Here is a 13492-nt window from a genome sequence, read left to right as displayed (position 1 = left end):
CCACTCCAGGTTCAACGGTGCCACTCACCAGCACATGCTGCACTCCGGCCACACCGCCTGATGCTCTGCAGCTTTGCCCATGCTGTTCCCCCCCCCGGGAACGCCCTTCCTCTCACTCCTTCCACGAATGCCCACTCATCCTTCAGGCTCAACCTAAATGTCCCTAACTCAAAGAGCCCTCCTGTGGCCCCCCATCTTTCTGCGGGTCCTCCTTTCTCCGTCTCCTTTCCGGGCCACCCGCGATTTGTGGACATGCAGCAGGTGACACAGCGGAGGTACTCACCGGCAACCCGGGGTTATGGGAGGCCGGCCGAGGAAGGGGGGCGCACAGGAGTGCTTCCAGAGGCAGGACCAGCCGCATGTTTTGTGGGGCAAAGTGAAAAATGAAAATGGAAGTCCCCTTCTTCATAATTCTTAAGAATTTCAAGAGAGCAGCAGCAGAACCTTCAATCCAGCGTGGGATGCCTCTGGGCATGGGGGGCGGTGGGACTCCACTGGTCACACGTCCACGAAACCGGCCCTGTCTGGTGGCCACAGTTCATTAACTAAGGCAAAATGTGGCACCAGATGCCCACGCGTGTCGGTGACTTGTGGACGTGTCAATACTTCCCACTTCCTGAAAGACGGAGCGATGCAGTTGTTTCATGGAGAGGGACCAGAGCTCCATCCTGGAGCCAAAGGAGATTTAATCTGCCTGCTCATCGGAGGCTCCATTCAGGCTAAGTGCTTCCGTTGCCAAGTTAGCACGAGCTTAACTTAATGGCACGGGCAAACGTCAAGAAGAGAAAAGGCGACAATAAGGAAAGAGGGCCTTTCGTCAACCTTTCTCTGATGGAGTGGAAGGCGTACCTCTTCCTCTCACAAGTATTCCAGCTCATCAAACCCTCCCTTGCTTTTTGAATAATAGCTTCTCCCCAGCAAAAAAGTGAATGAGCTATGGGCCAGAAAAGCTTTTCTCTCAAAGCGCCCGCTGAGTAGTGGATAAACATAACATTTGCTCTTTTAGGAACGAACCATGGCTCCAGAAACGCACAGCAATTATATCCTAACAAAATAATAACAGGGCGCCTGGGTGGCGCAGTCGGTTGAGCGTCCGACTTCAGCCAGGTCACGATCTCGCGGTCCGTGAGTTCGAGCCCCGCGTCAGGCTCTGGGCTGATGGCTCGGAGCCTGGAGCCTGTTTCCGATTCCGTGTCTCCCTCTCTCTCTCTGTCCCTCCCCCGTTCATGCTCTGTCTCTCTCTGTCCCAAAAATAAATAAATAAAAAACATTAAAAAAAAAATATTCTTTAAAAAAAACAAAATAATAACAGAAGATGCACAGTTCCTAGGATTTATTTTTAAATAAAACAGCCGTAATGTGATATCTCTCAGACCCTCAACCTGCTGTAAGTCAGTCCCTTCGGCCTTTTATTGTATTATTCCACATCGGACCTGGACAATTTCAGCGACTCTGACGTTCTCTTTCCTATACCCTCCATGATTCTACATCACTGTTTTACAAATATTTTTTTAGTATGATCCACAAGGAGAATATGTTTTACGTTGTGACCCACTACACGTGTCAACCGAACTAAGATAAAAATTTCATGTGCAGCGCGCTCTGAGATTTTCCGTCGTATTTGATTTCATTTTTTAGAAGTGATCATCTGACCCTCTACGTTGGTTTTATAACCGACTAAATGGGCCACGACCCACAGTTTGGAAATGTGGTTTTAGATCATACCGGTGTAATTACCCACATTCCTTCCACCAGATCTCAACTCAAGCTCTACTCAAGTGTCTATGAATCCACAAGAATAAAAGCAGTAGCTTTTTAAAAGGCAAGCATTTAAATGATCCCTCTAGTAAAAAGGACAGGAGCATTCTAGAGCTACAAGGCTGAAATGTAGGGAATCGGGCAGGATAATGCAGAACAGGTCTTCACAGCTTGACGGGCAGATCGAAGAAGAGGGCGGAGAGCGGCCAAGGCAGGGAACCTTCTGAGGTCAGGCCTCCCCAGTGTGAAGCCACTGTTTTGTTTAAAGTGCCACTTTTCCCCAGAATATCAGACACACTCACATTCAAACACAGAAAAACACTGTGCAGAAAAGGCTTTTCTGTCATCTTTGAAGCTCCCAACTCCTCTGTCTCCCCTAAGTGGTGAGTCACCATCTTGTCATTTTCCTCTTCAAAGAATCTCCCACACCCCCCCCACCCCCCCCCCACCCCCCCCCCCCGCTGTTCTCTGGAATCCAGACCATTCGTGACAGCCAAACAAACCAACTACCCTCAAGGCGCCTTCCCTGGGCAATGCCTTCAATGGTGTTGACCCTCTCCAGTATGTCCACATTCGTCTGGCTGGCCTTCAGGTTCTAGAACCTCCATTCCCCAGCCCACCACGGGTCTCTTCCCGGTAGCTGTCCCTCTACAGCCCTGCTCATTCCCTCTCATCTCACCACACGCTTCCAAGGAGGCAACAGGATTCAGTATCTGGCTAGAAATGCAACCAGCTGGGCACCCCGGCCCTATGCCACCGTACAACCCTTCAGCCACGTACAACATCGCTTTCCCTGCTTGCCTCCAGAAGGAAGCTCCCGCTCAGGGCGAGGGAGGATCTCTATGGGCCCATCAACTCAACCATCAGTAATCAGGACACTGGGTTCTCCTGACTCCGTCCCTCAGGAAGAATCCTGGCCGAGCACAGCACCAGGGAGAGTCAGCTGCCCTTCTGCCAAACAGCAGGTCTGTTTCTCTGCAGGTGGATCGTGGGATCTGAATCCCCAACAAGGTTGCCGTTGGGGACTAGCTGTCAAAGCTAATGCCAGCTGGCGGCAGGCTGCGGCCAGGCGCACAGTGGCCTCACTCTTGGGTCCTCCATTTTCCTTCCCCCTGCCGTTCTGTCTGTGGCCAACAGGCCGCATCTGTCTCTACACCTTTAATTTTTTCTGGAACACAGCAGGAAACCAAGAAGTCCTGCGTTGAATTTTCCCTACCAACTCCTGTGCTTCCTCTCGTGCTCTCCCTGCCCTGCTAAAGCAGCAGCTTCTCCAGGGAGTCAAATGCCAGGCTCACACTCTGAGATGAGTACTGACGTAAAACAACACATCCTTTCGCATCATAACCGGGATACCTGCGCCCGAGTGCCTTTCTGGCCTTTTCCCCGCTCTGTTTTCCCAATCTCACCACGGCGAAGAGAATGAGAGCAGGGAAGGCTTTGGCGGGGGGGGGGGGTGAGGGAAGACAGAACCCAAGCCACTGGCCGCAGACCCAGTGGGACGCGCCAACCTACCTTGGTCAGATCCATTCCCAGTTTGAGCTGTGAAATGAGATGAAGAATTATACTACGCTGATCCTCCATGGCACCCAATTCTGTCTCTTCTTTGTCTTCAGTGTCACTGTCCTCATCTTCGGACAAAACCAGTTCAGGGCCCGAGTTTGGCTAAAACAAGATCATCGATACAAATCACCAGCTGGTCCAGCAGAAGTCAGAAGCACAGCACAGGGACCCATAGGCTCAGCAATGACAGAAGGAGCTCAACCCTGCCCCAGAAAGAGTTTCTCTGTGAACCAGTGCTATTAGCCATAGGGGGCGACAGAGGGACCCTTCCCGGGGGTGCGGGCCCTTCGGGCGAGGCCACCCACCGCACGCCCGTTCATTTTCCCCACCATGCGCCCTATCCGTAAACTTTCCGACCTAAGGACCTTACCCAACAACAACAAAAGTTTTCTGCTCAAGAAGCTACATTGGTCTGAGCTCCCTTACCTGGACTATTCCCATACGATAATCTCCTATTAACTTGCACAACGCAGAACACCTTGTATCTAATGTAAACTTTTCTGTTTCATAAACGAAAGGCAGATGCTCCTGGGATTGACTGAAATTACCTTAGTGACGAGAAAATTTACTCTGAGACTGTTTCTACTCACATCACTTAATATCGCTGCGGCAAGTGTGAAAAAAAAAAAAAAGAAAAAAGTCTCAGAGCTGGCATTAATTCAGGAGGGGTGACAAAAATAAAAATTTAAGGAGAAACACCAAAATTTTACAATGCTCACATGTGTGCTCTCCAACAGACCCTGCTTTTCCTCAATGCAAGTTCATTCATTCCATTGCTGGATTCTGATTTTTCAAATTGCGTAGGAAACAGGCAAGTGGCAAGCGGAATGTGCAAGAGGGCTGAGCACCACGTTTTCCAAGTCCCAGACATCAAGAACTCTGGCTATAATGGATAGTTGTCCTTGGAATTCTACTGAAAGAGGCAAGCTTAATTCCCCTTTCCACATTTACCTGTGTTCTTACGCTGCTTGTCCATACGTAAGCCGATGCACTCTGCAAACACATTACACAATTGTTTCTAATTACCGATGACAGGTCAGGCCGATACACTTAGTAGACACAAACGCAGCAGCTCAAGGTATTTAATATAAATAGACACAGACTTGCCCATACGTCTCTGCAAAAAGTAATGATTTATCAACTCCATTAGGCCCCTCTCCTTTTATCTAAAGGCACTTCCAACACCCAAAGGTTATCTTATAGTGACCGAGGTGGCTGTAACTGACCCGCCTGACCTACATGTGCTGGCCATTCCTTACCGACACTCCATGGAGAAAACACGGTGCTCTTCTCCCCTGGGGTAGGCATTTGAACATTTTCCCATTGAAATAGACATTTTTCTACAGACATACTTCTCAAGTTATTCTCAGTCACCTCTGAACACCCCCAATTCTGGAGAGACCACTGGGGAGACCTGAATGAAGCCCACGGCGGTAGGCTCTCCCCCCGCCAAGAAGAGGTGCGTTTTCCTCCACCGTGTGCCTTGTTCTCCAGTCTCATCGCAATGCGTGTTGTTTGCCGTCCCTGGAAAATTGTTTTGCTGGGAATATGCTGAAATAACTGGGGGCCCCGCCCCCCATCCTGCTCCAGAAAGGACTAGCCAGATGAAGTCAGCGGGGACTGGGCTGCCCTGATTCTAACGCTGGGAAGTCGGAGAAGGAGGGGCTCCGGAGGCCACCCCGCTTCTCCTCTAGCTTCACCTCCTGGACACCCATCTGCTGTGCCTCCGTGCCGGCCGCTGCCAAGGCCGCTGAGCCAGAATGGCTGAAAGGCCAGGAAAAGCAGGGCCACCCTCCCACCAGCCTGCCCCTCCTGACTCTTCGTTCCCCCTCCTCTGGATTTCAGTTTTGAAACGTAGGCCTGTCTCACTGCGCTGGGAGTCTACGGTTCCAATCAGACGCCACTGAAGTCAGAAAGCCCAGACGCCATCCCTCCCCATGGCAAAGGTGCTGCGGTCGCTACTTCCTTCGTGGTGACCTGGTGGGCAGTGGTAAGTTATGAGCAGATTTCCCCTCAATGCAGGGGCGCCTGGAGGAGAAGAGGACAGCGCCCCGGGCATCTTGATTTGGGAGGAAAAAGGACAATCAAAACCAAATCAAGCTACCAGCATGCACCCTCTGGGGGAAGCGGGGACGGCGGCATGCAAAGCCCTTAAACGTCTCAACAGGAGAGGTAGCTGCATCTCGAGTGCAATCGCTCCTGCTTGGAATTGAACGCGGTACTGAATGCAGTCCGCACAAATCATTTGCTCAAGTGAGGCTGCCAGAAGCTTGATGAGGCAAAGGATGATCCCTTCCTCCGAAAGTGTGATTTCCCATTTGTGCACACACCAGCACACAGGGAAAGCTCCATCCTCCCCACGCAATGCGCCGCACCCGGTGCACGGCGTTCAGAGACGACCCGGGACCACACTCCCTCCTGCTGCCTGCCATGCTCGGAAATTAGACCCAGCTTGTCCCCGACTTCCGGCAGCCAGGAAATCTTTCTACGAGATCCTGCCACGAGATACTGAGTACATGCATCAGTGTGCGCACAAACCTCTCCAGCTCCTCCTACTTCAATCCACAGGACATTTCCTCTGTGGCTGGTGGTGCCTCTCGCAGAGACACTGGCTATGGGAGAGAGAATTAAGGCAGGTGCAGGAGCCCCAGAAGCGGACTCACTCCAGGGGGAATGGAGGCCAGAGCTCGTGGGGGCCCTCAAGTCCTGCCAAGGGGAGAAAAGCCGTGAGGAGTCTGACACACATCATTGGCTTGGATCCTCAGCCAACTGCCTAAGCTTAGCCGAGGGTCCAGCCATAGTTTTCTCTCCCAGAACTCCTGGGAATATGCCTGTTTTCTTACGGGAGGATTTGCAAAACCCTCTCCCACTCAAACTCAAGTGAATAATCAGGGTTTAAGGAAAAAAAAAAAAAAAAGGAGGCTCCCGGGTGGCTCCGTCCGTTGAGCGTCCGACTTCGGCTCAGGTCATGATCTCGCAGCTTGTGAGTTCGAGCCCCGGGTCAGGTTCTGTGCTGGCAGCTCGGAGCCTGCAGCCTGCTTCGGATTCTGCGCCTCCCTCTCTCTCTGCCCCAACCCACTCACTTTCTGTCTCTCTCTTAAAAATAAATAAACCTCAAAAAAAATTTTTCAACAACAAAAAAAGGTGTTGTTTGTTTTTTTTTTTTTTACCACCAACATTTATCATGTTGTTAATGAACATCTTAGAGGAAAGAAGGCCCCGATTCTACCCACAATGGAACGCAGTGTTTTGCAGAAAGGGGAGACCACCTTCTGCTGGGTCCAAAATGGAGGCACGAGGAGAGAAGGTAGGAGTATCCGACTGGTCAACCCTGTTAGAAAGAGGTCGGCTGGCAACGTACATACAAATCTGCCAGCATCCACAAAGCAGCCACTGTCAACGGGCACCACCAAGAAAGGCAGAATTTGAAGAACAAGGCTTCACTGGCATTTTAAAGGCTAAAAGACTTCTTCCCCTTTGGGGTCAAGAGTTTGTCAATTGTGTCTGCTGTGAGATCCAGTGTTTCTCAATCTCAGAAGAACAACTGACCCGGGCCATGGTTTTATAAATGCTGAGAAAGTTCCTAAGACTGAGCAAGAACAATCGTCACATCCCGCCATCCCCCAGAGATCTTTGCAAATGAGCCAGCCCAGACATAAAAACGTATGCCAACCTGAAGACAAAATGGAATCAGAATATGTCTTAAGGAGAAGCAGGCTTTGGAAAAATGAGGCTTTCAATAAAAACAAAAATAATGAGTCAATATTTCTACCACATGAGCACTTCAGGGCATATGATGCTACAAAAATGAAGTGACTCGTATCTATCAGCAAACAGAGGGAAGGACGAGTAAATGTGACAGACAGGAAAAAGCTTCCTGGCAGCAGGCTGCGGTTCGGGGACGCTCCTCGGTGGCCCCAAAGGGACTTGTGCCCCAGAGCCAAGGTTCTTAATCTGGGCATTTTGGACATTCCTAAAAATATCTACCGCTACCTTTGATATTTGATACAAAAATTGTGTATCTGGACATTTTCTCGAGAGAGACGGCCCACGTTGTCCTTGGATTCTCGGGAGAGGATCTGCCCCTGGGCTGACCTCAGGCCTCTCAAGGAACGAGGGGGGCCTCAGACCCCCGTAAGAGAGATGGACTCTCAGGACGGGACGCGTTCCAGTCAGAGACAGTCACAGGATCTGCAGCCATGTCGCCACAGACCTCCGCTTCTCATCTGGCAGCGGGCAACACATCCGTGAGGCGGCGGCCAAGGGCCAAAGCCAGAAGCAAAACCGTGACTTGGGTTAGGCTGACGTGGGTTGAACAAGCCTCCTCCAGGGGGACACCAGTGCAGAAGGGAACACTGAACTCTGCTTCTGCCTCTCCTTCCTACCCAAACTCTTAATTCTGCGATACAAATGCAAGTTCCAAGCAAGACGCAAATTCCAAACTATTTTATTCAATACACATATGTAACTGAACTACATTTTGAGCCAGTGCCAGGAAAAACCACGAAACAGACATTTATGTTCGAGGTCCATTCATTTCCCTGCCACGGGTCTCACTCCACCCCCACACCTGCACCTGCTCCCCTTCCTCAGACAAAGTGCATGCAACCCAGCCCTCCTTCTTCACGGCAATCTCTCCTCCTTGCTTAACTGGCTCTCAGAGAGCTGAGGCCAACTTGAGTAGTTTGATCTACTAACATCCTCTTTATTTGTAAATGTCTAATAACCTAGTGTCTTAATGCAAAGGGCTGAATCCTTAGATTTGAGGCATTATGAGAGAAGCCTAGGTGGCTACATTATTCGACCTTTAAAGATGACTGTTTACTCTTGAACGTGGATCAAGGCCACGCTACAGCCCTTAGATTGCCGACATGCAGGTAGGTGGGCTCCACTGTAACGAAGATTGAGATGGGCACCTGCTGCCATCTGTCGCCCATATGAGTGCCCTAGAACAGGTATTCTTAAGAATATCTTCATCAGAAAACATACCCACTGAGTTCAAGTGATCTGCAGCTCTCCTAAAAGTCTACCCGACCAAGGACAGAAAATACAGGCAGCTAGACAACGACGTCAAATTCTATTCCATCAGCAAGCATGCTGCAGCCCAACATTTTGAGAGGCTGGCATCTCTCCCCCAACACTGTTACCTAGGCACAGGGTGAACTGAGTCAGGCCCAAGAACCTTGGTATTGAATGGTAAGAACCAAACATTGTCCAGATATCGTCTTTATGGCGAAAATGGGGAGACACAGCCGTGTCAAAAAGAACATCTGATAGTCTGAGGGTCACAGAAAGCTGGACGGTGGGGGAGAAGACCCAAAGCACCACCTTCAGATATCCACCCTCAAACGAGAGAAACCTTATGATATACAGCAGCAGCAGCACAAAGGAGCAACCGGGCAACAAGGCGTCCCCCTACATGACTTATTTCTTGCTTCTGCTACTACACAGAACATGCAGTAACATGCAATAATGGCTACCAGGACAAACACACATTTGCTTACTTTACAGATAGGAGTCAATAGACATTGGTTTGCTAGAAAATGAGAGGTTCTAGAAAAAATAGGAAATGGCAAGTTGAAACATGGATAGAGGTTGAGGGGGGTTCAGAGAGATTGGAAGAAGAGGTCAATGGAAGACAGAGAAAGGCGACAAACACAGCGAATATTAAAAGACAAGCAAGGAGTTCGGAGTGTCTAAGAGGTACAAGTGCCCAGGACCAACTACTGAAACAATTTTTTTGTTCTGATGATAACGGTGTTACCGTTGTTGACGACCTGTATGGAATCCATAAAACCAAGTATTAAGTCCCTTTTATCTCTAGTCATTTTTTTCACTCCAATATTTATAGCATATTTAACCAAATTATCACAATCATTACTTGATCCTCGTTGTTTATCTTCACATTCATAAAAATTTTACATCCCAAGGAGCCCCATCTAATAGCCAAGGTCATGAACACTGGCACAGCTGTTTCTGAAGACCCTGTCCAACTTCCTACACAAGTCAATAGAATAGCATTAGCATAGCATGGGGCATACAAAGATGGCCAGCAGTCCAGCAAATTTCACTTGGCGTTTTTCTCCCTCATTCCCCAGTAAGACATTTTTATCACATGACTCTCAAGTGCAAGGCACTCACTGTATCACACGCTTGGAAAAACTATTTCCCCTGAGGACACACACAGACATAAAGTTGTGTCATAGAAATGTAAAACGGCTCTTCCTGATGACCTACTGTCCTTCCTGCGCTTAGCACAGGTGGGATTTCTTCCCCAGAAGAGTCTTGTGCCTGTTTCCGAGTCCCCCAAAGTAGGCCATCTTCGCTGAGCGGAGGGTCTCCCGGGTGAACGGAAAGATGCTCTCCTCTGTCAGAAGTCATACCAAACGGCGTGACGTCAGACACATGTCTTCAGGTGATGTCTTGTGCAGCTGACGCCCCGTGGCCCTGACGCAGGGCGGCTACTGAAGCCTCCTCGCGTGTACTGCCTTCTTTGTGGAGCCACGTCCAAAGCTGGGTGACCAGCTGTGCCTCGCAGGCCGCCACCGTATCTGGGGGACCTTACCTTGCCATTTGGAGGTAGGTACAATGAGGCCACTGTGCGGGGGGCAACCCAGTGGAGGAGTTGGCTCTAATCCTTGACAGCTTCAAGCACAACCATGTCCACACAGCGGGCTTGTCCCCGCTGCCATTTTGGAGACGCTGAGTTGGTTGCCACTGACATCACAATCCTTCTGCTCCTCCCAGTGGATGCGCTGGCTTTCTTGCTCTAACCACACATACACACACATTTACCACACTTGGCTCGCACAGACTGGAAGGACAGACGCTTTTCCTGAGCAAAGGGGCCAACCTGCAGAAAGGTTCATTTTAAAGAAAAGATACCCTGGAAAGTAGAAGGAAGTCACTTCTGGGGAGGGGAGGGAGTAGGGGGCATTCGTCATCAGCCAAGATAATCGGGCACAGTTACGCCAAGAGGATGCGACAGGTGTTCTTTCAAAAAATATCTGCGAGAGGCGTTCACGGCAAATAACATCAGGCCTTTTCTCATTCCACAGAGCTGCTCAGAAACCGTTTTTCAACGAAAGCAAGAAAGAAAGGAACTGAGAAGGAGCAAAGAAAACCTTGAGTCCAAGGCAGGGAAGGAAGCGGCAGCGAAGGGGGAGGCGACGATCTTGCAGCTGGGGACCTGGGAAGCAAGCGTGCCGACAACAAAGCAGGCGCCCGGAGGCCACAATCCACGCCTCAGCCCCTCCAGCATCCGCGGCCACCAGGAACAGAGGGAAGGGCACATACGTGACCAGAATGTCCAAGAGCCAAGCACTGCGTCCCGTGCATTATGACACTACGTCGATCGGCAAAAGCCGAGCGCTGCGCAAGCCAACCCGGCACGGGATCGGCGGCCCAGCCGAGAGCTCGCCAAGACTCCCTAAAAACGAAGCTATGCCAGGTTGCGGGGCACCGATCACCATGGCCCTAGGCCCGCGAGCAGCACACGCCACACTCTCAAGTTCGCAGGAGGCTTGTGAGCACTGGGGTCAAAGTCTCAAGGAGGAGAAGAGGGAGGGCACGAAAACAGGGGACGTAATCGCCGCAGCGAAGCTGGAGCGATGGCCTGGATGTGAATCCTGAATCCGCTACCTTCCGCCTGTCAGGCTCCAGCTCATCTCTGAGATGGAGGCGGAACTCCCCACACCTCAGGCGACTGCCGAGGGGCCTACAGAAGACAAAGCACAGAAAGTGCTGAGCCCAGAGTGCTGAGCCCAGCACTGAGCCTAGTGCCGATCTAGAAGCCACTGCCACGGCACCCGCATCCCCCTCGCCATCCCTCAGAAGCTGTGTGATGCTGGACGGGCTCCCGTGGTAGGTCAGTCCCCCCACCCCAACAACGAGGACACGGAGGGCTCCGGGGCCGTCAAGGTCTGGGTCCCCCACACGGTCCACGGCCCTGGCCGCGAGGGAGCATTACTTCCGGGATCTAGGGCTGCACCAGTAAGGGATTCATAGAAATTCCGGAACAAATCACATGCGGGTCCGGGAGCCACAGGAGACAAATACAAAGCGGCAAGGGTCACAGCGCGGCACACACAGGAGCCACCCAAGTTCTCTAGAAGGCCCAGGAAAGGGAGGGACAAAACCCCTCCGAGAGCCACTCTAGCATCTCTAGGCTCTGGCGTGAGGAAAAGCAACGGTTTAAGACACAGAAGGCCTCCTCTAGGTGGGCTGAAGGGCGAACAGGCACGAGGGCTGCAAGAGTTACCATCCCCCCAACTGCCTCCAACGCCCACATCGGCTACTAAAGATACAGGATGCTGAAGACCTGGTCTCTGCATTTGACCAGCTGGTGACCCGCTGGAGGAGGTCATGGATCTTTTTCTCCCCTGGCCCTGGGTGGAACCTCTAAGTTCCATCTCATCCTCTGAAACTCAGTTCAGCCACACTTCACAGGGGCAGACGTGGCCCCCTCCGTCCTAACAAGGAGCTCCTCGGCACCCTGGAGGCACCCGATTTGGCACGCCCCGACTGGGTTTATGCGACTGTGCATCTGCTTTCCCGCTGGACCTGGGAAGTCCAATCTCTTTCAGTAGAGGAACACGGATTAGCTGGACCGGCTACTTAGAGCTCCAGGTTGATGTGGACCCAGAAGCCACCTCTAGGCTCCGGGAGAAAGAACACTGTGATCAATCAGTAACATCAGCTAGGAACTGAGGGGTGGGACAGAGTGGCCCTGTGCTCGTCAGCTTAGCCTCATCGAAACTCCTTCACGACAGTCTGCCGTTAGAACTCCTGTCTCCTTTGGCCTTTCGTTTCTAGAGTCTCAAAACAAGGGTTGGTTTTTATAAAAGGTGCTCAATAAAAAAAAAAAAAAATTTTTAATGAATGAACAAAACAAGAAAAACGGGGACAACTTGAGCGTGCAAGGACAAAATCCAGATTTAAAATAAAAAGGACAGGTGTGCCTGAGTGGCTCCGTGGGTTAAGTGTCGGACTCTTGATTTCAGCTCAGATCACGATCTCACAGGTCGTGGGATCGAGCTCCATGTCAGGATCTGCACTGGCAGAGTGGAGCCTGCTTGGGATTCTCTCTCTCTCAAAATAAATGAACTTGAAAAATAATAACAAAATGAAAAGGGCAGCCAGTCACAGAAGATCCCATATTACATGGTTCCACTTATAGGAACAGGCGGATGTATGGAGACAGAAAGCAGGTTAGTGGTTGGAAGGGACTAGAAGGAGGGGTAGAATAAGGGTGACAGCTAAAGAGTATGGGGTTTATTTTGGGGGTGATGAAAATGTTCTAACATGGACTTATCTGGAAAAAAAAAAAAAACCAAACCCATGGAATGGAACATTTTAAATGAGTGAATGGCATGGCATGTCAATTATATCTCATAAAGCTGTTACCTAAAAAATTAGAACAAACATATAAATAAAAGGACGCATCATGTAAAGTCAGACACAACGAGGGCAGAAGGAAGGCCGTGGCCTGGGTGACCAGGAAGGCAGACTCTGAGATGAGCGTCACCAAAGAGCAGCGCTTGGGGCAGCCGGAGAAAGGAGGGGACATTCCACCAGAAGGAGTGGCATGCTGGCCGGGGCAGTTTGGCCGAGGCCAGGTGGCAGATGGCTTTGGACTTATCGCTAGACTCATTCCCTCGAAGAGCCCACCTGACGCCACGCCTTTCAACCATTTATTCACTGATGGCCTCTAAATGTCTGTCTCAAGCTCAGCCTTCGCCCTGAACTCCGGCTTCGTGCATCCACTGCCTGCTCACCGTCTCTCCCTGAGCTGTCTGTGGTAGAAAAACAGTGTCCCCGAGAGGTCCAAATCCTAGTCCTGGGACCTGTGAATTTTGTCACCTGCCGTGACAAAAAAATGGGCCTATGTAGAGGTGATTGAGGTCCTTGAGACAAGAGAGTCCTGCATGATCCAAATGGATCCAGTATAATGACAGGAATCCCGAAAGCTGGAGACTCTTCCCTGGCTGTGGTCAGAAGGAGGCGTGCCTAGGGAAGTGTGGTCAGGGAGAGAGCAACTGCTAGCTTTGAAGACAGAGGAACGGGCCACAAGCCAAAGAAAGCAGGCAGCCTCTAGAAGCCAGAAAAGGCAAGGAAATGGATCTCTCCTACAGCCTCCAGGAAGGGTCCCTCCTTCGTTCCATAAACGTCCGCG

At 50.8% G+C, this 13492-nt stretch overlaps 1 protein-coding gene across 3 annotated transcripts in view; it reads right to left on the bottom strand.

The window, feature by feature from the left end:
* Positions 1-13492, bottom strand: part of OSBPL10 (oxysterol binding protein like 10) — a 313900-nt gene that overhangs the window by 32837 nt on the left and 267571 nt on the right. For 2 of the 3 annotated variants that reach the window (XM_058729640.1, XM_058729642.1), the window contains one exon: positions 3271-3420. The exons of the other annotated variant lie outside the window; for it this stretch is intronic. In XM_058729640.1, the coding sequence (XP_058585623.1) occupies positions 3271-3420 (150 nt within the window). The remainder of the gene's footprint in view (positions 1-3270; positions 3421-13492) is intronic. 3 annotated transcript variants of the gene reach the window in all.

Source organism: Neofelis nebulosa, chromosome 5 (genome assembly GCF_028018385.1).
Source record: "Neofelis nebulosa isolate mNeoNeb1 chromosome 5, mNeoNeb1.pri, whole genome shotgun sequence".
In the NCBI taxonomy this organism is placed as follows: Eukaryota; Metazoa; Chordata; class Mammalia; order Carnivora; family Felidae; genus Neofelis; species Neofelis nebulosa.
This window is presented reverse-complemented; position numbering and strand designations above follow the sequence as displayed.